Source organism: Solanum dulcamara, chromosome 3 (assembly GCF_947179165.1).
Source record: "Solanum dulcamara chromosome 3, daSolDulc1.2, whole genome shotgun sequence".
NCBI classification, from domain to species: Eukaryota; Viridiplantae; Streptophyta; class Magnoliopsida; order Solanales; family Solanaceae; genus Solanum; species Solanum dulcamara.
The window spans coordinates 2858535-2883240 of record NC_077239.1 but is presented as its reverse complement, the minus strand read 5'-3'; the positions used below and the strand labels follow the sequence as shown (position 1 = coordinate 2883240).

The 24706-nt window shown below is 30.4% G+C and overlaps 3 protein-coding genes across 4 annotated transcripts; 1 reads left to right on the top strand and 2 right to left on the bottom strand.

Annotated features, from left to right (window-relative positions):
- Positions 1-1720: 1720 nt before the first annotated feature.
- On the bottom strand, positions 1721-7347 carry LOC129882147 (mediator-associated protein 2). 2 transcript variants are annotated; one of them, XM_055956322.1, is made up of 5 exons: positions 7203-7347; positions 6211-6392; positions 3543-3621; positions 3307-3390; positions 1721-2413 (listed from the first exon to the last, which is right to left on the bottom strand). In XM_055956322.1, the coding sequence occupies exons 2-5, from the start codon at positions 6337-6339 to the stop codon at positions 2058-2060; spliced, it is 648 nt and encodes a 215-aa protein (XP_055812297.1). In that variant the 5' UTR covers positions 6340-6392; positions 7203-7347; the 3' UTR covers positions 1721-2057. The 2 variants fall into 2 exon arrangements, with proteins under 2 accessions (XP_055812297.1, XP_055812298.1); XM_055956323.1 differs by having other exon boundaries at positions 7121-7210.
- Positions 7348-12641: 5294 nt separating this feature from the next.
- On the top strand, positions 12642-13993 carry LOC129881438 (uncharacterized). The gene has a single exon (XM_055955643.1). It carries the CDS (start codon positions 12740-12742, stop codon positions 13634-13636), a length of 897 nt encoding a protein of 298 aa, XP_055811618.1. The 5' UTR covers positions 12642-12739; the 3' UTR covers positions 13637-13993.
- A 2953-nt stretch (positions 13994-16946) lies between these two features.
- LOC129882146 (alpha carbonic anhydrase 1, chloroplastic) lies at positions 16947-23895 on the bottom strand. The gene is made up of 7 exons (XM_055956321.1): positions 23794-23895; positions 23459-23542; positions 20576-20796; positions 19935-20041; positions 19132-19234; positions 18382-18561; positions 16947-17215 (listed from the first exon to the last, which is right to left on the bottom strand). Exons 2-7 carry the CDS (start codon positions 23538-23540, stop codon positions 17078-17080), a joined length of 831 nt encoding a protein of 276 aa, XP_055812296.1. The 5' UTR covers positions 23541-23542; positions 23794-23895; the 3' UTR covers positions 16947-17077.
- Positions 23896-24706: the final 811 nt, after the last annotated feature.

The following is a 24706-nucleotide window of genomic DNA, read 5'->3' as shown; positions in this document are numbered from 1 at the left end:
TTTTAAATATCTAATTGACCATAAACTTTGACTATATTTTGAAAATTTATATTCAATTATATGTTTGATCATAAAATTTAACCAGATTTTGAATAGTTATTTTTAAATATTTGTTTGAATATAAAATTTGACCATATTTTGAAAATATATATTAAATTTAACCATATTTTTGAAAAGTTGTCTTCAAATACCTATTTGACCATAAAATTTGATCAGATCCGTTTGCCCCACACTTCAAAAAAAGTGAAAAAGTATGAATAAAGTAAAAAAAAGGATTTTAAAAATTTATCTTTAAATATCTATTTAACTATGAAATTTGATATATTCTGTATGACTAAACCTTTTATAATACAATATATTCGTTAACTTAAATTGACCAATATAATTATTGTAACATAGTTTGACTCGCCCCACATTAACCAAAAATCTTGGATTTTAACCCTTACAAATGAAAAAAAGAAATGTTGAGAGTATTAGAAATCAATTTTGCAGTACAGAATTCTAATTTAGTCGAAATTTCAATAACAAACACCAAATAGCCAAAATAGCCACAAAAAAAAAAAGAAAAAAAGAGGAGAGGATAAACTTAAATTCATAAATCAAATGATAATATATTTCTTTATTTTTCCCAATAAAGCACTGTCCACACTTCCACCAAACGTGTATAAGCAAATAGTTGCAAAATCAGAACTTTATTCTAAAAAAGTAATGCTTTTTCGATTTCGTTTTATGCGATATATATTACTTTTAAGAGAATAATATATTGTTTAATTCTGAACTTTCCCTCTTATTTTTTAAACAAATTTTTTCAGCCACACAAATATTATGACACATCTAAAATATAAATACAAAATTAATCTTATAGTCACACATGATATTTGACGTGTTTTAAGAATCTTCATACGTTTATGAAATTTTATAACGAGTCAAATTATGTTACGTAAAATAAACAGAAGATGCATCACCAATCGATGTGGTAGAACGGATGAGTTCCTAACTCCATCACTAACCACATATTTTCGATCCAAGCTCCAAAAGTAAAAAAATCTTTGATAAAAAAAAATCTTAAAATTTTCATACGCAAAATAAATCTAAATTAGTCGAATCAATAAATGTCAAATAATTATTTTACCAAAGAGACATATTTTCTTTTCAAACTAAGCATATTCTTGGAATTTGGGATTATCAACTTTATGTGGTGGCTTTAGTACACGGTATATGAACAAATAGTGACAACAAAGAAGTCCAAGGTGGTGTGCATAATTTTGATTTCTGTTTATATTGAAATTCAAATAATTTAAATTCATTTTACAGGACTTATTTTAAAGGATAATACTATTAATATAATTTTTTTTATATTCAGAATTTGAACATAAAATCTTTGATAAAAGATAAAAGAATCCCGACCATCTCATCATTACCCAGCCTGGTTACTTATCTATATACTTTCACCTTTACTTCTTTAATCTTTACTAACTCATATTATCTTTGTTTTCTTGTTTACTAATTGTGTCGGACTAGTTTGAGTCAAGTCAACTATCTTGTTATATATTTTTTAAGTTTTTTATTTGATATTTATATTGAGACAGTTTGATTGATTTGAATTTGTATAACAAAAAGTCAAGTAATTATGGTTTCAAATTAACGAATAATGGAAGAAGCATTAGCTCATGTGTACAAACCATCTAGAAGGTTCATATTGTCTAACTACACTTGATACTTTAAAACAAAGATAAATAACATTTGATACTTTGAGTATCAACAAAACTTTGTCTCTATGGATATTCCACTGGGAGATTAATCTCCAGCAGGTCAAAACGTATACATAAAATCATAACAAGGCACCCAAGCTATGGCGCAAAAACCTCATAACATTTGTTCTACAACTAACATAAGAGAGAAATCAATGTCGCAGAAGAAGAATCGATCTGATCAAGCTTATAATCTTTATGAATAAGAAAGTGCTCGAGTTCATGGCTGAATGGTTAAAGCGCTCAATTGTACTAGGGCAGCTAAAAAGAGATTCTTTAACCAAAAAGAATTCGATTCACAACACTTCAACCAACAATTTTCCTTTTCTTCTTTGATTTTTGATCTTGAGATTGATCAAAGGACCCTGAAGAGGTCAATGCACTATGACCACTTTTGCCTGAATCTTGCACAGATTGGCAATTGGATTTTTTAGGGCCGCCATCACCGTGTTTTCTCTTGGTAGATTTGGATGAACTCCCTGATCGCATAATACTCCGTGTCCTAGTACTTTGAGTAGGAGTTGCAAAGCGACGAGACGAATTGGTCAATGTAGTAGCAGACGACCTCTGAGCCATCATCTGCTTCAAGTTTATGCTGTTCTGTTTAAGTTCACTTGGTTCTGGGTAATGGATAAGGGAAACACGCCGTGAAATTTTGCCAGCTGCCAAAACAGGCAAAAGCATCATAATTGGTTCAATAAACCATCTCTCATGATGCTCAACAATTATAACAGTGTGGGAAAAAGAGTTGAATCTCAAAGTAAAAGGATCATAGTATAGTGCCGTAAACAAGATAGTCTTTGTGCAAAAAAAAACATTATGCTTAACCATCAGAGACGATCTTGAAGAAGTGGACACTAACTGACATATGATTATACTGTTTGAATTCAGTTCATGCTTCACACTGTGTGCGCTCTTTCCAAGAACAATTTCCTCGAAAAATAAAAGCTGGAGTCATAGGCCCATAGGTACAATCTAGGCGCAGATATATTTTGGTGCATTTGTAAAGTTCTTTATATTGCTCACTATAACAACTTCAAAACAGATCATTGTCAAAATCTGCTCAAACGCCTTAATTTTGTTCTTGTATGGGAAAGTAGCAGCATTTGGATCATATAGAGGTTTACATTAAGGAATAAGGAATAACAATAAGTTCTACCAAAAATATGAACAGAAGAGCATTAGTAGTAGGATTATATACAAGTTCCACACAACTAAGAGAGAGCAGTAAATTTTCAACATGCAAACAGAACAAGTATGTCATATGTGGACATGGTAGATTAAATTGAAATCATCAAAAATATTGAGTGACATTAGCTTCAGTACTCACATGACAACAATGCATAGTACAACATAATGGTTTGTACAGCAAGATTATGAAGTATGACGCTTCAACTGTCAATAGAAAAGCTTTGGCTTGACCAACATCACAAAGAAGAAATAGAAATGACATATCCAAAGGGACATTGCAGAATTGCGTGTTTTGAGTGTTGCGAATCATGAGTGAATAAGCAGACAAATGGACAGCAAAATGCAAAGGAACTTAAAGAGTTACCAATTTTTGGCTCAGAATCAGAAGATAGAAAGACCACCGCATCTGGGTCCTGCGCTCTACAACTAACCACTTCATATGATTTACCTGTTACAAAAAAAAAAACAATCATTGAGCAAGACGTTAAGAAATTAAAAGTGTCTTTCATTATCTTAAAAAGGTTTCTATGAAAACTAGAGGTGTTGAGGTGGGGAAACAAACACATTAGATGTAAATGTTATTCTTAAGACTATACTTGCCAGATGAATCCTCAAAGCTGCCCATACACCCATCATGATGGAGCTTCAACGAAACTTCTTGTCCATCAAGACCTGGATGCTGGATAGCCAATTGGAAATGTCATAACTCGGAACCAATGTAAGTGACATGGACTGAAAAATATATTAACCACCTCAAGCGCACACCCAACATTAAGAATCATTCTCATTCTGTTCAAAATCATAGTAAATCTCATAAGTAAACTCTCTCTTTGTTGACAAACTAGGCAAGGATGGGAATTTTTACATGGCTTGTCCTAGAAAAGGAAATAGAGAGAGACAGAAAATCTCTTCATTAACTGGGTATTTTTCACCTAAGTTGCGCGGACTCTTTGTTTTTGCTGCCGCACCCGTGTCGACACGAGACGGGTGCGGGATACGTGTGGGATTCGGTCAATCCACATCAGATGCTTTGACCAAGAGTCCATGGACAACCCACATCAGATACATCAGACCGGTGCGGGATACGTGTGGGATTCGGTCAACCCACATCAGATACTTTGACCAAGATACTTTTCCTCTTGGTCAGTATTCGTTGCTTCATGTTTCAAGCCAATCAGAGAGATGCTAAATATTCAAGAAATTGTGTTCCGACTTATGGTAGACAGTAGCAATGATCTGTAAGGAGAGTTGGTGGAAAGTCTTGAATGACTTTCTTTTTTTTTGAAGGGAAGAATGTCTTTATCTTTATAACTATATTTTTATAATATTGAATATTTTTAGCCGAATCCCCGCACCCGTATCCATACTCAGATTCGTATCCCCAAATCTTAAAATTTAGATTTTGCCAAACCCGACTCTCAGATTCGCATCCGTCTCGAACATCTGCACCGGAGTCCGAGCAACTTAGTTTTTCACCTATGTGAGGGACACTATTGACTCAATCTTTATTCCTTTGCCAAACCAATTTTCACTTAGAGACCATGGCATCTGATTTTCTTCCCTAAAATCTCTTATTTGCTCCATTTCGTGATCATTTTCCATCCTTTCCCTTTCTCACTTGCCAAATGAAACATCAAATCAAGGATTAGAAAATTATCTTCTAGAAGAGAAGAAGCAGAGATGCCCTAGTGAGGAGTGAAAGGCTGACTATAGTGGATGTAAGGAGAGGTAGAGGAAGAGAAGATGCACATATGCCCCAGTGAGGAGAGAGAGGTTGGCTATAGTGGATGTAAGGAGAGGTAGACTAAAGAAGTCTGAGGGAGCAGTAGTTAGATAGGACATTTCTCACCTGCAACTTGATGAGGACATGGTTCTAAATAAGAAGATATGGAAGTAGAGGATTAGAATAAAAGGTTAATAGGTCAAGCTTTGTCCAGTACCATTTTTAGTATTGTTATTATTACTCTCTTACTATCTTATTCTTCGATTTTAGTATTACCTAATGTTTCATTTCCTTCGGTAATCGTATTATTTTGGTGTTGCTATTGTTCTATTGTTCTATTGTTCTATTCTCATTGTTTTTCGCATGACTTCTTCGCTACTGTATTTTATTTATATACTTGTTTTTTATACGCTTTACTTGAGTCGAGAATCTATCGAAAGTAAGTTTGTGTATACACCACCCTCCCCAGACCCCACTTGTGGGATTGCACGAGGTATGTTGTTGTCGTATGATGAAAGAAATTCATACCTTCTTTAAATGTGTAAATAAGATCTCATGGATAAAAAAAAAGAAAAAGAAAGAGACAATAATGTACATCAGACTATAATAACGTAAGAGTGTTCACTAGATTATGATAACGTGAGAAAAAATCCCAACAAATATCATCTTATATACACTAACATACATTAAAGAACTTGTTCCGCTATTACTAGGGATGGCAATGGGGCAAGGCGGGTTTAGTCAAACCCACAAAATTCTCAACCCGCCCTGCCTTGCCCCACTTATGTTATTACTACCACATACATAAGAGTAAGTTTTTTTTTGATGACCACATACATAGAGTAAGGTATTGTCTATAAATTATTGGCCGACGTTACAGATCAACGTGGAATATCGAATTTGAAGTCTAAAACTAACTTGTTAGAATAAAATAAAGTTTGTTGAACTAAGGAGAGATACTAATGATTTTACTTGAACAAATTAAAGGCAAGAGTGAATTTTGCACATTGATATTGAAAGCAAAGTTAATTTCCTTTTTTTGTGACCTCTATTTTGTCATACTAGAACTTTAAAAATATGACTTCTTGCTCCTCTTGAAATTATAAATACTTATTAAATCTACCAGTTTGGCCTTATCAAACAAGTTTTTTTCTTGAACCTTTTCTCCAAAAGTTTGAAACTTTTCACCTAGACACCAATTTGTAGTTTGTGCAATAGAAAAAATTTTCAAAGTGCCAGCCATAGCTAGATGTATATAAATCTTTTCCTAACTTTTAGGCAAGTGACATATAAAATGATACAGGCAAGAAAAACTTCTGTGTTATTTGAGATTTTTATCAAACAAGAAGCAGTAAAACACAAGAAGGGAGGAGACCAATTTTTAAAAACTAAGGCTTTGACCCACCCTGCCCCGCACCACACCCACACCACCCTGTTGCCATCCCTAGCTATTATTTCCAATTGTCACTTGAATGATTGGGAAAAAAAGAAAGCACCTTATTACATCCTAAAAGTGGAAGAACAAAAAATTCTCATGAATCTTACTTGATTAAAGGGCCACTGTATAAGCCAGAGCTCAGTTGAGTCTGTAATGTTCAGATTGATAAGTGAATCCCTTTTGACCTCCTCAAACTCTGGGGGTGGTTTGTAGCTCAGTTCATTCGGAGCATCCATAATGATGGAATATAATCAATAAGAGCTCTTGAAAATGGCAGACAAAGCAGCTCCTGAACCAAAGTTTTACACAGAAAAGCATGAACAATGGAGATTTAATAGACCTTTGACCAACAACAACAACAAACCCAATGAAATCCCACAAAGTGGGGTCTGAGGAGGGTAGAGTGTAAGTAGACCTTACCACTACCTCTCCGAGTTAGAGAGGTTGTTTCCGAAAGACCCTTGGCTCAAGCAAATCAAAGCAGTAATTAAAAGAAAGCCATGATACCTAATAGCAAAGTAGTGCGGAGCATATATGCAAGAAACCTTAACATTAACAACAAGATGTTGTCACCTAAACACAGTAAAACCACAGATGATAATCAGAAACCCAAAACGAAAGACTACATGAATATGCTAATACTATGATCGACACAAGACTCCACTCAGCCAAAGCCATGTAGTCTTCCCATTTCGTCATGTGGCTTATGTTCTTCATGTAGCATTCAAACCAAATCCTCAATGTACATGCCATACTCCCTCAATACTTCTTCGGCCTACCTGAACCCACTGGACTTAAATTCGCACAATCAGAAGTCCATATCTAATGTTCAACTCACTTGAACTCCTAAACACAAACTCCAACAGATCAATTTAAGAATTGAATACGGCACTTTCTGTCTGAATAACTATTAGTTCAGTTTCCATGGCAGAAATCAAATTCTCATGTGCCAAAATTTCAGGAAAATACAGTATCAATTCAAGAATAAACCAACAACAAGGTACTTGTGTAAACTACCTAAAACAGTTGATACTACTGCAAATATACTGAGAAGAGAAACTGAGCGATGAGAGTGGGAGTAAGAGACTGAGAGATACACCTGCGCCGCTTCCTGGCGGTCGCCGACGGTTGCTGCGCCGGTGAGAGTGAGAGAAGTGAATCAATCAGATTTTTGGAGTTTTGATTTAGGGCACCAAATGCAAATAGGGATTGGGTTAAACTGGGTTTGGACCTTAGTTTTAAAATTAAAATGTTTTGGATCGGAATATATAATTATATATAATTTAAAATATTATTTTTAAATTTATTTAATAAAATTTTGGTACGGAAAAGTTGCAATTTTTACCTGAATATCGAATTGGAGAACCGAATTTTTAAAATCAAAACTGAAAAATTGAATTTGATCAGTTTGGTTTGATTTTTTATACTATGCTCATTTTAGATTAAATTGAAATATGCTTAAAATGCAGATTATAGCTTCACTCGTTCAATTCTTACCAAAATTTCATAGTCTGTTAAGTATTTGATGAAAAAAATTATTATGATTATATATAACATAATATCAAATAAAAATATATTTTAGCGAAGTTTCTCATTAATCAACAACTTTTAAATGATTTAAATTGGGCAAATCAAAATAAGTTTAGTTAGTAAAATGGGGTTGGTGGTCATATTTAATTTTGTCATAACTTATTCAAACTTAAAGAGCGAAAAGTCAAAAAACGCACCTAAAATATCTTGATTTTTAAATTTCATACTTAAACTATCAGGTGTACAAGTTTTTTATATGAGCTATCACAAAATGTTTATCACAACACACATTGACCATCTTTTTTTTTTTAGCTGAATGATGGTGATATTTTAGATAAGAAAAAAAAAAAGGAACAACATATTGTTAAGGTGTATTTCGATAAATATTAAACATTTGGTTATAATTCAGGTATGAAATTCGAAAAATAAAATAATTTAAATGTATTTTTTAATTAATAACCCTATACCAAAACTATAAATATTTTATTCTTGTCCTTATTTTCAGTAGATCTCTATTCTCAACTTCATCATGTTTTTTATACTTACAAATTTTGTTGTTTTTCCAAATTGCAATTTGAGTAGCCTTTTATAGAATTTTTAGGACATTCTTTGACTTTTATAGTTTCTTCTTCTTAGAAAATTTGAATTTATAATATATTCTTTAAAAGAAAAAAAGAAAAGAAAAGAAAGAAGAGATAGAATATTTTCCTAGCTCGTGTTTTTTTTAATCAATGAAAAGTTGATTTTTCTCACACACTATTTTTGTTTTTCTATTTTGTTCGAAATTATACTTTAAGTCAACAAAGCTAATGATAGCAAGACCAAAACAAGAAAATAGTAGTAAAATACAAATAAATTCTGCCTAACTAGTACTTACATTTCTTACCATTAATAAAAAAAAATATCCTTGTTGACTTGACATCGAGATGACGGTGTACATATTTCGTTAAATACTATATTATAATATCAAAATTAAAAAATTGAACGCTTTAATTTTAATATTATGATATTCAGTATATACTTAAAAGATGGTGTTTGATATTTTAAAAAAAATACTGAAACATTGAATATCATATCAAAATATTTAATTATATAAAACAATTCATATATATTATATTACTCTATAACTAATAGTTTAATTAATCTTAATGTAAAGTAACGAAAGGCCTAAATTACTCAAAAAAGCATGAAAAAGTTCCTATATTATTGTTGAAATCATAAATTTCTATTTTACATAACTCGAAATGGAACGAATTATAATTATCAGCTTGTTATATTTTACAAACTAATTTTTTTAAAAATCATATCAAATTAATTTAGTATTATAATAATAAATTAATTTTAAAAATTTAAAACTCAAATTTTCAAAATCGTACTGTGCCAACAACCCTACTTAGTGATAAATTCAAAATCTTGTCAAAGAGAAATAAATAAATAAGTTGAAAACTCTAGTCTTTGCCATTGCTTACGTACTTATTACAACTCTATAAACTTCTTCTCGAAATATTCTTAAGAATTTTGTTAGGTAAAATATAAAATCAGAGGTTCCTAATAAATTTCTTTTAATTTCTTCTTCATTTTGTGACTTTATTATATAGACTTCTTAGGTCTTCTAAGTTCTATGGCTTCACCAAGTGGTGATATAAAAGATAAATATCCCAACTTTTTGGAGTTTGGGGAATGAAAAAAATCTTTGATAAAGAGCATTTTTTTTAATGAGAATTGAGTGTGGTACAAATTTTAATTATTAGGATTAGGGTTGCAGATATAGACGGATCCAAAATTTAAATTTTATGGGTTCGATTGTTAATGATGTTGATATTGAAACTATTATAATTTTAAAGTTATGAGTTCAAACATACTATTTAATGTAATTTTAGTGAAATTTTTATAAATAAATTTGAATTTTATATTTAAAGTATTGAGTTCAAATGAATATAATGTTATAAAGTTGCTTTCGCCCTCGATTCTGAAGACCAAATTATTATAAAAAAAAAAGAATTTTTTTAATCATAGTGTCCAGCCAACTTACACCACCCCGATTAACTTCACAAGTATCTGCTATCAACACAAATACTAAGTAACTTTATCTGGTAAAACTTCGACAAATAAAAAGAAATCGCGTTATATTTTTTTGTGGCGTAACTTATTGTTGTTACTATGTTCCCCATCATTTTAATTGACCTAAAACTAATACTACTATCTAGTGAGGTTGACTGAATTAATAGTGGTTTAGTTTTAATTAATTAGTCTTTTTGAAGATTAAAAATAACGAGACTCTTTCTAAAGAAAGATTTATGATGAAATTAAGGTCAATTAAAGCTAGACAATTGAGTTTTGTTATTGCTAATGCCTAATTGTTGTACCTAACATATGTAGACTTCTTTCATTCATAATTAAGAGTACATCAACTTAATTCCTAAAATAAAAACCTATAAGCTAATATAAGGCCAAATATTTAAAATATTTTAGACTAAGTAAATAATTACAAAGTAAATATTATTTTAATGTTGTGTGATTATTGACGTATTCCACATTTAAAGTTGTCTAGCTAGCTCTACCCAGCTAATTACTTGTTGGTTTGACAAATGTCTTACCAAATCAATTTGGTTGGTGTTCTTTTTTTCTATCAATTTAAGCTAATTTTGAGAAATTATTTTTTTTTATTTAATGTTTGATATTTATTTTGGAGCTTTCTTTATCTATATAGATTTAATTTAAAAAGATCCATTGCGCAAGCAACTTGATTGTGTCGTACATGTGTTCTACGAGGCGCACTCCATCTTTTTTCCTAACCCCAAACCTTCATTTGTTTATTTTTTTTTAAAAAAATTGAAAGATAACATTACGTTAGGTTTGAAAGGCATGATTTTTTATAGGTCTCTAAATAGGACTTCCACTAATTCAGTTGGATAGTGATCGATTCTTTTGGGCTGAAAGCATGTCGGGCTTTATAGACGGACATTTTTTGCAATACAAGTATCATTGTTCGATATCACCGAGAACCAAAAATTTCATCACTTTAGATTAAAAATACTTATATAGATCAAGGGTAGAGCTCAAAATTTTGTCAAGGATATTCAAAATTTAAAGAAGTCACCACCATCTTATTTAAGTTAAACTCAATCAATAATTATTATTCCTATCTATAATAACCACCTCAGAAATTCTTTAGAATTTATTAAGACTTTCCTCTCCCAATTATTGGGTTTATTGGTCACAAGTCACAACCTCCAAGTTTATCATGTCAATTTTAAAATTCATTAGTAAAATAAAATTTATTTTCTTTCAATTCTTATGGCTAGAATTTTAAAACAATTAACATCTACTGATACCTAATTCCACTAAAAAGTACTTCTAACACGCCAAATTTGGTACCTAACAGAAGTCATACATATCTGATTATTGTATTTAATTAATCTAATCAATTGCTAATAATCAAATTATTGATTGCTGGCTTTGGCAACTCCAATAACAAGTATTTTAAAATTATTATGTTATGATTGTTGGTACAAGTATATGATTTACTTTGATATAAATGTTTAAATAATAAATGAAAAAGGGGAAATTATAAAAGAATAAAGAGGAAAAAATTCACTCGCGAAAAAAGTTAAAATTGCTTAATATACAAATTGACGCTTCTAATTGCACTATTTTGTAAAGTCGACTACTTAATTTCATGAATTTTCAATTTTCAATTTCTAGTTAGTCCAAAATATTTTTTTGAATATTTCTAAAGTATGGTGTTTTTCATTTGTTCTAACATGAATAATACATCAAATTCACGTGGGTGAAAATAGTGAAGCATCACTATCATCTTTTCAATCAAATACTCTCAATTGAGGGAAGTGGTGCACTACCATCAACTCCTTTGTTGTTGCTAGCCAACACCTCTTCACACTTCATCGTGAAACTCTGTAAAAAAAAATCTACCATACATTGATGATGGTGCATCGCTTCTCCTCGATAGATAGTATTTGATTTTCGATTGAAAAGATGATTGTGATGTCTCACTATTTTCTCCCACGTGAATTAGATGTATTATTCATGTCGGGGCAAATAAAAAAGCACCATACATTAAAAAAATATTTTGGACTAACTAAAAATTAAAAATTGAAAATTCATGAAATTTAGTCGACTTTACAAAAATAGTGCAATTAGATACAAACACCAATTGTAGGATTAAAGCATAATAATCATAATAACAATTTTTCATTAGTTACTCAAAAAGTAGTAATGACAAACACAAAACACAATTTTGAATACTTTAAAACTTAACAAGTTAATGACATTTGAACTAAAGATCTCTTAAATCATTTTTTTACAAATATTGTATTACACTAATTTATAAATACGATTGTCCCTCTTATAACTAACTTCACTTTTCATTATTATTATTTTGCTATATATAAAAAAGACAATCTTAAAATTCAGCACCTTATTCAAACACAAATAAAAAATATTCCAAAGTGTCCCACAGATTCATAGTAAACAATGTACAAAAAGTTCATCAAATCATTTGACTATCTCAAAAAGTAACAAAAAAACTTTTGGAAGTTTCTATTTGGTTCACTTTCATTTTGGCAAAAATGAGCTTCACCTTCTAGAAAAAGAACCCCATTGGTCCATTATTATTTAATATATTATTTCTTATTATCGAGAATTTATCAAAAATAAATTCTTCACTTAATAAAATTTGAGGTAACTTGTAAAATTAAAGTGAGTAATGTTATTGTTATTTTTTGCAATTCAAACCATGTGAACTTTGATCAGTATTTTAAATATTATTTTTAATTATTAACAAAAAAATAATTAAAACAACAATAATAACTATACTTCATCTCTATCAAATATTAATTTAATTAAATTTTGAATATTAGTTAAATTATCATTTGAAAAAGGAAAATGGATAATTATTTTGGAATGGAAGAGTATATTAATAATAAAATATAAAAATAAATCAAATTCATTTTATTTTTCAATTTATAAATATCTACTTCCGTATACTCCAATCGCCTTAGGATTTCTTCCTTTCACATTTATTTTCGTTCCTACTCTACTATTTTCACTCTCTCTCTAGAATTTCTTCTACTTTCTCTCTCTAGAATGCCTCAAGTTGATCTGGAGACTCTAGTTTCGGCCTGTGCCGGCGGCGGAAGTGACCGGAAAGTTGCATGTGAGACTTTGGCTGACGGCGCCGTCGACGGCGAAAAACGTGTGAAAGACGATTTGGATGACGAGGAGAAGCAACCGGAGCATCTGCCTGATTTTCCGCCGGAATCGTACTGGCTTTCGAAAGATGCTGAGTTCGATTGGTTCGATCGGAACGCCTTTTTGGACCGTAAACAGTCTACGAAAGGTATTGGTCCAAACACGATGAACTTGAATCCAGGTTCAAATTCGAGTTCGCAGAGATTTTCGACGACTTTGAAAAGTAAGGCTTCGATTATTGGATTTCCGAAGACTCAGAAGACTAGTTACGTCGATTCGAAACGCCGAACTTGTAAACCGGCGAACATAAGGCTTTTTCCGGCGAAGCGGTCTGAATCCACATTGAAAACGGCTTCGGTTACGGAACCGTCGTCACCGAAGGTATCTTGTATGGGAAGAGTAAGATCTAAACGCAGATCACGAAGCCGACGATCATCGGAAAAATCGAAAAAATGTGAAAAAAATTCACTCAAGAAATCACGAAGCAAAAATGAAGAGAAACGCAAAGCCGGATTCTGTTCCCGATTACTATCAATGTTCCGATCCAGCCGGAGTAACAAAAAGCCGGCGAGGTCTAGTACAGATAAAACGCTAGGTTCAAGGTCGACGGCGGAGCCGATGAAACCAATGAGAAAGAGCAAAAGTGTGAGCGTAGGGAAAACTCGCGGAGGAGCTCCGGTTGGTGCTGAGCCGGTTTTTTCTGAACCGGCTGGTTTAGGAGGGATGAAACGGTTTGCTTCCGGCCGGCATTCGGAATCATGGGGAGGCGACGAAATCAACGCAGTTGTTTAAGTGGGTCCCAATAGAAAGAAGTTGTGAAAAAGGCGTTGGACTTTTGGCAGGAAAATTAACGGCCTTTTTTCATATATTCGGTTAAGTTTCAGGTAAAAAAAAATGCTACTTTTTTGGAATTTATTTTTCTTATATAAAAATGTTTTTTTCCCCTTTCTCCTTTGCTTTTTTATTTTTGACCTTTTCAATAATAGGATAGGTTTTTTCATATATTGTAAATAGATTTTGGCTTTGGGGTGAAGGTTTGTAAATTTTTACTATTTCTATTAGTTTAGAATATTATAATGAAATTTGGAAATAATTGTTTTTGCTTTGTTTTTTTATTATTTTTATCTAGTGTCTAGTATTCTTTTGTGACGTCTAATTTGAGAATCATGAAATTTCATGTTGAGATCTCAATCGAGATAAAACTTTTAGGAGTCTTTGATAAAGTGTATTAGCAAAATTAATGCATGCATTAATTAGTTATACACTCTATTGCATGATTAAATATTCAATTACTCCTTAAAATCTTTTTTACATCTTTTTCACTGTAATTATTGACAATATTTTTGTAAATAAATATTTCTATGCAATACATGCTATTTTAAATACAATAAACCAAACAATGCATAACAAAAATTCTATTCATAATTAATATAAGCATAACTAATACATTCTATTTTTCATTATTTTAATACATTCTACCAAACAATCCTTTTGATAATTTTTTGATTGACAGAATTATGTGATACTTGTTATTAAATGATAAAATGTGATATATTCTGAGTTAGATTTAAGTTTGTATTAAAAAGTTCACTTGAAGAGTAAAGTGCGCGGTTTCATTTGTTGAATTTGAATACAAACAAAGATAGTAAGATACTATGGTTGGTACAACAAGGACTCCACTACTAATTGGATTTCTTTGGTGGAAAATATTACACTATTCTTTATATAATCATGGTCTTTTAGGTAGCAATATTTTTTTAGTTCTTATTTTTTTATATTTCGGTTATCACTTGTGTTTGTTTGTTTTGATTTGGCTATTGTCTTTTTTTATTATTGTTATTTTTTCCCTATATGTTGTGTATTATTTTTTATTTTGTATTATTTCATTGTTGTTACTGTTTTTTTAAATTGAGGGTCTATCGAAAATAATCTCTCTATCTCTACGAGGTAGAGGTAAAGTCTACGTACACCCTATCATTTTCATACTCCAATTATGAAGTTACACTGGGTATATTATTATTGTAATCATTGTGTTTTAGATAAGTTTGCACGTAAGTATATTACTATTTTTTCACCATCATAAATATCAAAAGAAATCATCTAATACTTTTATTTCTATTGATATTAAAATTTTATAATTTTTATCGTACTTCATTATTCACTAGATCGCATTCTTAAAAGCAGAAAATATTACAGTTTTTTTGGTTTGTTTGTAGAAGGGAGAAATGATATTGGTCCATTCATATGCTTGCCTAACACAAGTCATTTCGTATTTACTATTATTGGTGTTCCAAAGTGAAATGAGTGAACTTTATGTATTCAATTTTTTCTAAAAAAATTCCTTACATTAAACTAGACCCTCACTTGGACTTTATAATATATAATTGGAAAAATTTAAAAATATATTTATGATATTTTATTATATTAAATTCGAAGTGATTAATTAAAAAAAAAGAACTAAAACAACAGGTTTACAGCAAATAGGGAGGAATCATACAGACTGTCGAGGCAGAATTGTGGACTTAGCACATGAAGTATGCTTTCACGTCGGTGTATTTATTTTAAATCGAAGAAATAATTTTCTAGTCTTTTATAAAAAATAATAATTATTGTATGTTTATATTACAAGAAATTTTTGTTTTTTTTTTAAAAAAAACATATTTTTCTATTCAAATTATAAGTAATCAAGAGATGTCGTTTTCTCAAAGAAAACAAGACAGGCAGACGATTGTTTAGTCATACAAGCTTTTGACATTTAAATGGGTTTGATTAATTAATGTGAAAACTGTAAAGCTTGAGATTGTTGAAAACAAATTAATTGCTTCTTTTGTTACTTGCTTTTTAAGATGGGGAATCAATTAATTAGTCAAATTGTGCGACTTAGTATTAGTGCTTTTGGAAAGAATATTAGTGATCAAATAACTATGTTGGGCTATATTTGTTGAAGACATATTCTTAATAAAGGTGTGATATTATTTATATTGGGTTAAATTCATACGATTTTTTTTTCCAAAAGATGTCACACATATCCTACACTTTATATATGTGTAGCTTCTTATTCTTTTTAATTATTAATGTGATTGTTTGTTTGCACACTCAACAATCTCTCCCTCGAACTAAGCTCCAAGGCCAATTACCACGCTCCATAGGTCGATTTTTTGAGATTCATCGGGTGTCACCTACATTCGACTGTTTTATGGTAATCAAAGCTTACAATTAACTTTTTGTATGTGTGCGTCTCTAAGCTAAGGGAAGTAAATAGAGTCCTACACTATCGTATTCATCTTGTTGACATGGTCTCTAATACCAGTGGTTGGATTTTATTAGCCCAAATATACTTTTAATAAGGTGTGATATCATATGTTTTAAGCCAATACAATTTAATTTTCAAAACGCCTCACACCATTAAGAGATTCTACACCTTATATATAGCCTCCTAATATTTTCAACTACCAATATAAGGCTTTGCTCACACACCCAAAAAAATACTTTGCTTCTGCTTTATTAACTATGGCAGAAAATCAAAGGAGGAAAAACTAGCTCAACTATAACTATTTCCTCTATATATTCCAGCTTCTTGATTTAAATGTCATAAATCAATTCATATTTCATTTTGTGGCGCGAAATTCATACATGCAATTTTTTTTACCTAATTACACTCCTTTATTTATCATATTTTCCATTATTTCCATTCATTTAAAAAAAAAATCAAAAATTCATTCTTTTCATTTGGATACATTAATTCAGTAATCTGGATACATTAATTCCTATTCATAAATTATCTTTATGTTCAATGTATCATGCTTTAAATATTACCCGCTGATACATAAAACTCTAATTAATGTATCCGAATTATTGAATTAATGTATCCGGATTACTGAATTAATGTATTCGAATTACCATATTTTTAAGGAATTTCTGTAAATTAAAAAAGGGTAGAAAAAAATAATAATAATAATTCCTTTACACTATGTGATTTATGTAAATTATACAATAATTATTATATGATTATGCAATTTTGGGCTTTATTCTAATTGAAATTATTGCATTGTTTGTTACAATGATAGCCTTTTAAGTCTCATTCGTATTTCAAGTCCATTAGTAATCATAATTTAAGAAGAAAATATCCTCTGATATATCTTATGTATTTATGTAAAATTAGACTTTAGGTAGTAGCCAACTTAAAGTAAAGGAGTCTTTTATGAGGGATTTTTTTGTACAAATACCACACATTTATTGAAGATTGGGTTGGGCTTCATACATTTGGATTTGTCTTCCATTTATGGGCTGGGTTGGTCTTGCATTTCTCTTGCATGTTGGATCCAATGGAGCTCTCAATTCTTCAACTTGCTCTCTTGATATTGATCTCACCTGCAATATTCACATTTTTTTTAAAAAAAAAATTATTTATCATTTCATCTATTTTAAGTACAAAATTAGTGGATTATGCTAACTATGATATGTCATACTATTTTCGTGCCCAATCAAACTACGATATATATAAATTAAAACAGAGGGAGTACATGTACTAGACTACTAGAGTACTAGTTATGACATCAACTTCCAACAAAGTGTCTAATGGTCAATGAAGTGAGTTGAGAATCACGAGATCTTAGATTCAAATTCTATCAAAGACAAAAATAATACTAGATAATTTCTTTTGATCTATTCATTGATGAACAGAGTTAATCGGTGCATGTATTGGTCGGATATCGTTACAATGAAACTTATGGTAATGAAAGAAGAGAAGGTGTGGTAAATCAAATGCTAACTAAGAAATCTCATATTCCCTCCGTTTAGGTTTATGTGATAATCAAAGGCAACCCACATGTATAGGTGAGGATACATGTGTACCCGTTAACTTTGAAAAGAACCACATGGATATATATCTTGAAAAACTGACATAAATTGAATATAACAAACAGTGCACCCTTAGAGGGCATAGAAGTGCTCTTGGTCGCTGGTGTAAGCCTAAGAATTCACCCCGTGACCTGGGGTCGATCCTGGCCAACATCAATTTTACTATTTTTATTATAAGTTAATTGGTGCACCCAGAATCTTCAAATCCTGAGTTTGCCTCCGGTGGCAATTACATTTCTTTTCAAGATGATTTTTTTTAAAAAAAAATCACAATTTTCAAGATTTTTCTTAGAGCCACAAGTATCATGATATATTTAAGATCACAAATTTCAAAAAAATTTCTTTTTTTTCCTCAAATTTTCATGCCCAATCAAACTACATATATAAATTATAACAAAAGAAGTACTAGTTATGAGATTAGAACCCAAAGGTATTATGTAGTGGTCGATGAAGTGAGTTGAGAACTATGACGTCTAAGGTTCAAATTCTAACCGAGACAAAAATACTAGATAATTTCTTTCTACCTATCCATTGATAGACAAAGTTACCCGATTCATATGTTGATTAGACATAATAGGTACACGTAGAATTAGTCAATATGCGTGCATGTAGCATTCATATAACTAGCAAATTAAGCTCAAATACAAGAAGAAAACAAAGGAGAATTTTTTTCATACCTTGCCTAGGATGTACCAAGTGACAATTTCAGAGCATGGTGGAGTTGTTAAAGAACCAGTATAAGTGTAATATTTGTGAGAATGTTTCCTTATTTCATGTGTATCAATTGTTCCAAGCTGCACTTGTGTTTCTTTTCGTGTTGCTACATCCCTTGCTAGCTCATTCAGTTTGTTTTGAAGCTGATAAAGATTTAAAAAATAATTACAATGTTATTATAAGAAATTAGTGATAGTGACAGAATCAGAATTTTAACTAAGAAAATTCAAAATATGAAGAGTATATTACATAAGAGCTCTAAGCTTGTATCAGGGGATTCAACATATAAAAAATAACAATTTTATATATATAATGTAATTTCTCAACTGGAATTTAGATGCCCCGTTGCGCCCCTAGCTCCACCACCGATACTCTGATAGGTTAGCTCAAGATTTAAACTTTATTAGGTTTGAATTCAGTATTATATACAACCCATTTGATTTACTGATCAAGTTCGAAGTCTATTATTTGTATTTATTTAGTGAATATATTTAAGGCTATTTTTGATGCATATACATGACCTGACCTAAAATATTGAGTTTGGATGAACCAGTAGCATCAACGCAACGTTCTCTCCTGGCTAACGTCTTGTCATTAATAATTGTATCATTAACAAAATTTTAATGATGGGTTGGGTACATTTTTCCCCGATTTTAATTAAAAGTCTTGAGTTCGAGTTCTAAAAATGAGGAGGATAATGTGAGAATTAGTACCTTGGTCATTAGGGGATCAGGATGGCCTAGATGAAAGAGGATTGATAAAACTGCTATAGTATTGTCTTCAGAAAAATGAACTAGATGAAGCTCTGCTGCATATCTGATCAAAGGAAAAAAAAAATTAACATGTTATTATTATATAGTTCATAAAATATACTATATGATACTTGTAATCAGTATTTGCACATACAAATGATAACAAGCTTTCCTCTTTATTTTCCCTTTTTCTTTTTCTTGATAGTATTTGGGCCAATTGACGCACACCTTAATTATTTCATCGAACATCTATTACCATCAGTAGTGGTGGAGCTAGATGTTGACAAAGTGGTTCAATTGAATTCCTTTCGCCGAAATTATACTATGCATACAACAACAACAACATAGTAAAATCTCACTAAGTGGGGTTTGAAGAGAGTAGAGTATACGGAGACCTTTCCACTATCTTGAGTCTGTTACTATCCACCAATACAAATAACTGATAATTTTATCTATTGGGAATCAAGCAACTAGAAAAGAAATCACCTAAAAAGTTGCAAATCTTTGTTGAAATTTAAACTTAGATTTTGAAAATATTCATCCACTTCATTAATCATTATACCAGAGAGTTATCGTGCTTACAAGACTACAAGGTGATAGTTTGTAATTGATTATAGATAAATACTTTAGGTTATAGTTTTGTTAACCCTAACAATTTTTTTAATCTTAATTTCATTAACAAAACACATTTAATTTTGTATAATGACAAACAAAAAAAATAAATATTTAAATGATTAGGCTAGTGAAAAAAAGAATGAACATACTGAGTGCCATCAATTTTGTGTTCAGAAGGAGAATGCCAATGCATTTGCTTAAAGTTGTAAGTTTTACCATCCACAGTTAAACTTCCTGCATTATCACCATATTTTATCTGCAAATATTTATAAAAAATAATTAATCCCATGAGAAATTAATAATCATGGAAAATAAAATTCATGTCATTTATCCTAATAATAACAATCACAAAAAAAAAGAATTGTTTTTTGTTGGGAAAATAACACATTTAGTCATTCAATTATTGGTAAATTCTAATTTTAATTTTTGTGGTATAAACTCAGCACATTAATTTTTAATTAATTAAAATATGCATTTTTGTCTCTTTATTTAGAAAATATGTTGTATTTATATTATTCTTAGAACTATATAAACATCAAAATATAAATATAAAGTACAAACTTAACATAACAAAGGGGTAATTAAATATTTAAATAGTTCTTAATCATAATAAATTTGAGACCATTCACAAGTAAAGAGCTCAAAGCGCATGTTTAAATTAATTAAAAGTTAAATATACTTCGTTATATATCACAAGGACTAACTTCATACTTTTTACCAATAGCTGAAGGATCAAATGTGCTATTAAGGCAAGTAATGTGATTAAAATAAAAAGATTAAGAAAACTAACCCCAACATTAAAACCATTATCAACCAAAGTAGCAACTTCAGAATGATTATATTGCATAATCAAGGGCTTCAACTTCTTATTAAGAGGAGAATTATGAGTGATTATGTTAATTGGGGACTGTGATTTGCCATTTGAGCAGATTGAATATGTTGGGCTCAACCTTCCCCAACTATTTGGGCCTACTGGGCCTGTGTAACCAAATTTGACTCCCAAAGCATCACCTAACCCAAAAAGAGTTTAATTAGAGCAAATAACATAAATCCCAGTTGTCCCTTTTCCAGACATTTGTTATCCTAGTTAAGGAGAAACTATCTAATTACAAAAAAAATTCTATCATATTTACTAATTCTCACATTTTATATCACCAATTAATAATTTCATATCAAAATTCAAGTCAGACACATCTAGAAACATGTTTTTTCCTATGAGATACACTGAAATAGGGAGAGAGGCGAGCGAGAATAGGAGGGAGGCGAGCAAGATTGGTTTATATTCAGATACATGCGAATTAGACTAGATACACACTAGATACATATATCTGGATGTATCTAGTGTGATTTGCATGTATCTAGGATACCATCTACGCGAGCAAGATGGGAGAGAGGCGAGCGAGACTCGTCTTTGTATCCCTGGTACATGCAAATTCACTTGGATACAATGTATCTAGAACAAATTACACTTAATTTTGACCCCATGTATTCCGAGATACATATATGTGGACGTATATGGATGCACCAAAATCTCGTAAGATTCGTAATATTACAAATTAGCGTGTATCTAAGTAATTAGCTCCTAAACACGTGAAAATTCCGTAAGTTACCCTTTAGCTGATGGTCCTCTATTTTATTTTTCTCGCAACTTATGAATTTTCTAGACAATGATCTATTTATTTTATGCAAATTGAAAAATGTTAGATGTCTAATAAAATTTTACAAGTTATTGCAATCATTAGATGAAAGTCTAATGTTTTGCATGTAAGGCTGAAAAACATACGAGCAAATATCAGATCCGAGTCTAACGTTTAATCAAGACTAATAATTTTCTAAGATTTATATTTGCACAACTTTTACAAATAGAAACATAAATCTAAATCAAAGCCTAAAAAAGGAACATTTGCGTGAATCACTATCAGGAAAAAAGTTATAATAGTATAATTTTTTGACATAATGCATAAATATGCCCTTTAATTTGACATCACCTGACATCTATGTCCTTCAACTTTGAGTGTGCACAAATAATCACTTAAACTTATATAAAATTGAACAAATAGTACATGCGTCCTATGTGTCATCCTACATAGCAATCTGTCCTATATGTATTATGCAACATATGAGTAATGACATGTCTAATTATTCAATTTTATATAAATTTAAGTGCGTACTTGTGCATATCCAAAATTGGAAGGCTTAAGCTAAATTAATCACATATTTATATATTATGCCTAATTTCTTTTTATACTACCAGGCCATACAAATGATATCTAGAACTAAGGTCTACACAAGTAAGGCACCTTCTATTGTGAGACTTCTAGTTTTGAAGATAAAATAAATTATCTACCATAACAAATAAAAATGGCCTGATAATATATATAACTTAAATAAAAGAAATAATTTCCTAAGATCTTATGTACAATTCTTGGGATCATAGTATAAACATCTTGCTCTAAATATTTGAAATGTACAAACAAAACTTTATTATGTTAATTAATTTATTAGGCATAATACATAAATATGTCCTTTTACTTGGCCTCAATTCACATTTATGTCCTTCAACTTTGGATGTGCATAAGTAGACACTTAAATTTGTATAAAATTGAACAAATAGACACATGCATCCTACATGGCAATTTGAATCCTACGTGGTGTCCTACGTGTATTATGCCACGTAGGACTCATGTTTCTACTTGTTCAACTTTATACAAGTTTAAGTGTCTATACGTGCACATCCAAAATTATAGAAAAGACCAAGTTAAAGAATACATTTATATATTATCCTGATTAAGAGAACAAAATCATAAAGTTATAAAGATAGTAAAACTTTAGACAATTAAAAAGCCTGACCATGATGTTTTGTTCTTTTAAAAAGCATATTCTCATCACAAATACGTCAAAGATTTTTCAACAATTAAAGCAAAGCTTCAAACTAGGATGGTTTTATTGCGTGTACTTTATTATTATTATAAATAATTTTTTAATATTTAAAATCCAATAGCTCTACTAATTTTGATTTGTATGAACAATTTAAGTGAAGAGGCACTTCTTACCAGAGGTTTTCAATTCACAAGGTTTGAACTCCATCAAAACGTCTAGTTAAGATCGGACAATTGAGAATTCAGAATTCAAAAGTTATAGGGTCCTAAAACACGATAATTTGTACATATTATATGGATTTATTAAGACAGTTACAAAGTTTAGGCCAAAAGTTAATGCACTTTGTCGAACCTGTAAACCAAACTGTACTTCCATCCAAAAGGTGGAGGAATTCCATCCATCGCATTTGTGATACATGGTTCCAAAGTTACGTAGTTGAGTTTCCATATTTTGGAAACTTATATTGTGCAAAATAAGGTAAAAATAAATTATTTTCCTTTCGATGTTCAATATCTGCATAAACTAGAGCCCATCTATCCGGATTCACACATTGTAGGACCTGTTTATGAGGCAACGCTTTCAATAATTTTTTTTTATCCAAAGCTTGAACTCGAGATTTCGAACTTGAGATTTCTAATGAAGGATAGGGAAATCTCAAATTCCCAGCAATTCATAATAGTTGAATCTTATCATTGAAATTTTAGAATTATATTTCGATACTTAATATTTATTGTACATATTAGAATATTGAATTTAGTTAGAAACCGCATGAAAGAAAGATAAGTGGACTTACCAGATGCAGTAGAAAATAGATTGAGTAGAAGAACTACACATACATTGATCATCCAAACTGAAACTCCACCAACAACAGCCATTGCTGTTCCAAATAAATAAATAAGAAAAACCTTCAGTATCAATTTTCTTGAAAACCCCCCAAAACAATTTGAATGAAACAACAAATTAAAAAAAAAGAAGAAGAAAGATTATATTATTGAGTATATTGCTCGGATTTTTTAAAAATATCAACGGATATGTGTCAGATTCTCAAAAATAATATATTTTTGATGAATTTGACACGGATACGACATTGAAAGTGAAAGAGTTGTGTTTAGATTATTGATGGCTTACAGAGGATGTCTGAAGCAGAGACAATTCAATGTGTGAGAAGTTTTTTTATTTTTATTTTTTTTGCTGGAACATTAACTCAATTTGTGTCCTTTATTTATAAGCTTTTTGGACAAACCTTTTTAATATGTAAGCAGTTGCACATTATTTGTTTTTGCCTTTTTTGTTTGAGGATATGGTTCTTTTCTAACTTAACAAGTAAAAATTTATAGTAAGTTACTTATTCTATTACTATGATATAAGACACATTATTTGATTGGTTTTTTTCTTTTTTTAAAAATAAATACTGATGATGTATATAATATAAACTCATTTAAATATATAGTTAGAATTTTATATCACGTGTGAAAAAATTGATTAATGATTTAAATTTATCCACTTTAATTTTACATGGACATGAATTCTTATCTCCATAGTTACTAATTTTGACCATCAAGGAGATGATCTGTTCATTTTCAATATAAAATTTCAGATTTAAATTTAGTGAATGAAATCGTTTTTGGGTAGAAATTTTTTATCCAACAAAGTGGGATTTATTATTGTGAATCTGAATTATCGACCCCGAATGTGGGTGGGAAACCAAATAAAAGGTTACTAAATTGTGGAATTTTGTTTTTTTCTTACCAAAAAAACAATTCATTTAACTTTGTTATACTATATGTTTGGAACTTTTTATCTTTTATAATTTGGTTCATATGAGATGCTTAAAAACTAAACAATGTCTTCACTCTTTAATTTCTGTTGACATAGTTAAATGTCGTAATGGAAGTCATTTACTAAGAGTAGAATCTCATTTAAGAATTTTAGTGGAACGATTTCTTCGTTTTTAATAAAAATTCTTAAATTCAAATTCAATTTTGAAAATATAATTTTTTTTAATAAAAAATATTGTAAATTCGAATTAATTGATCCTCAA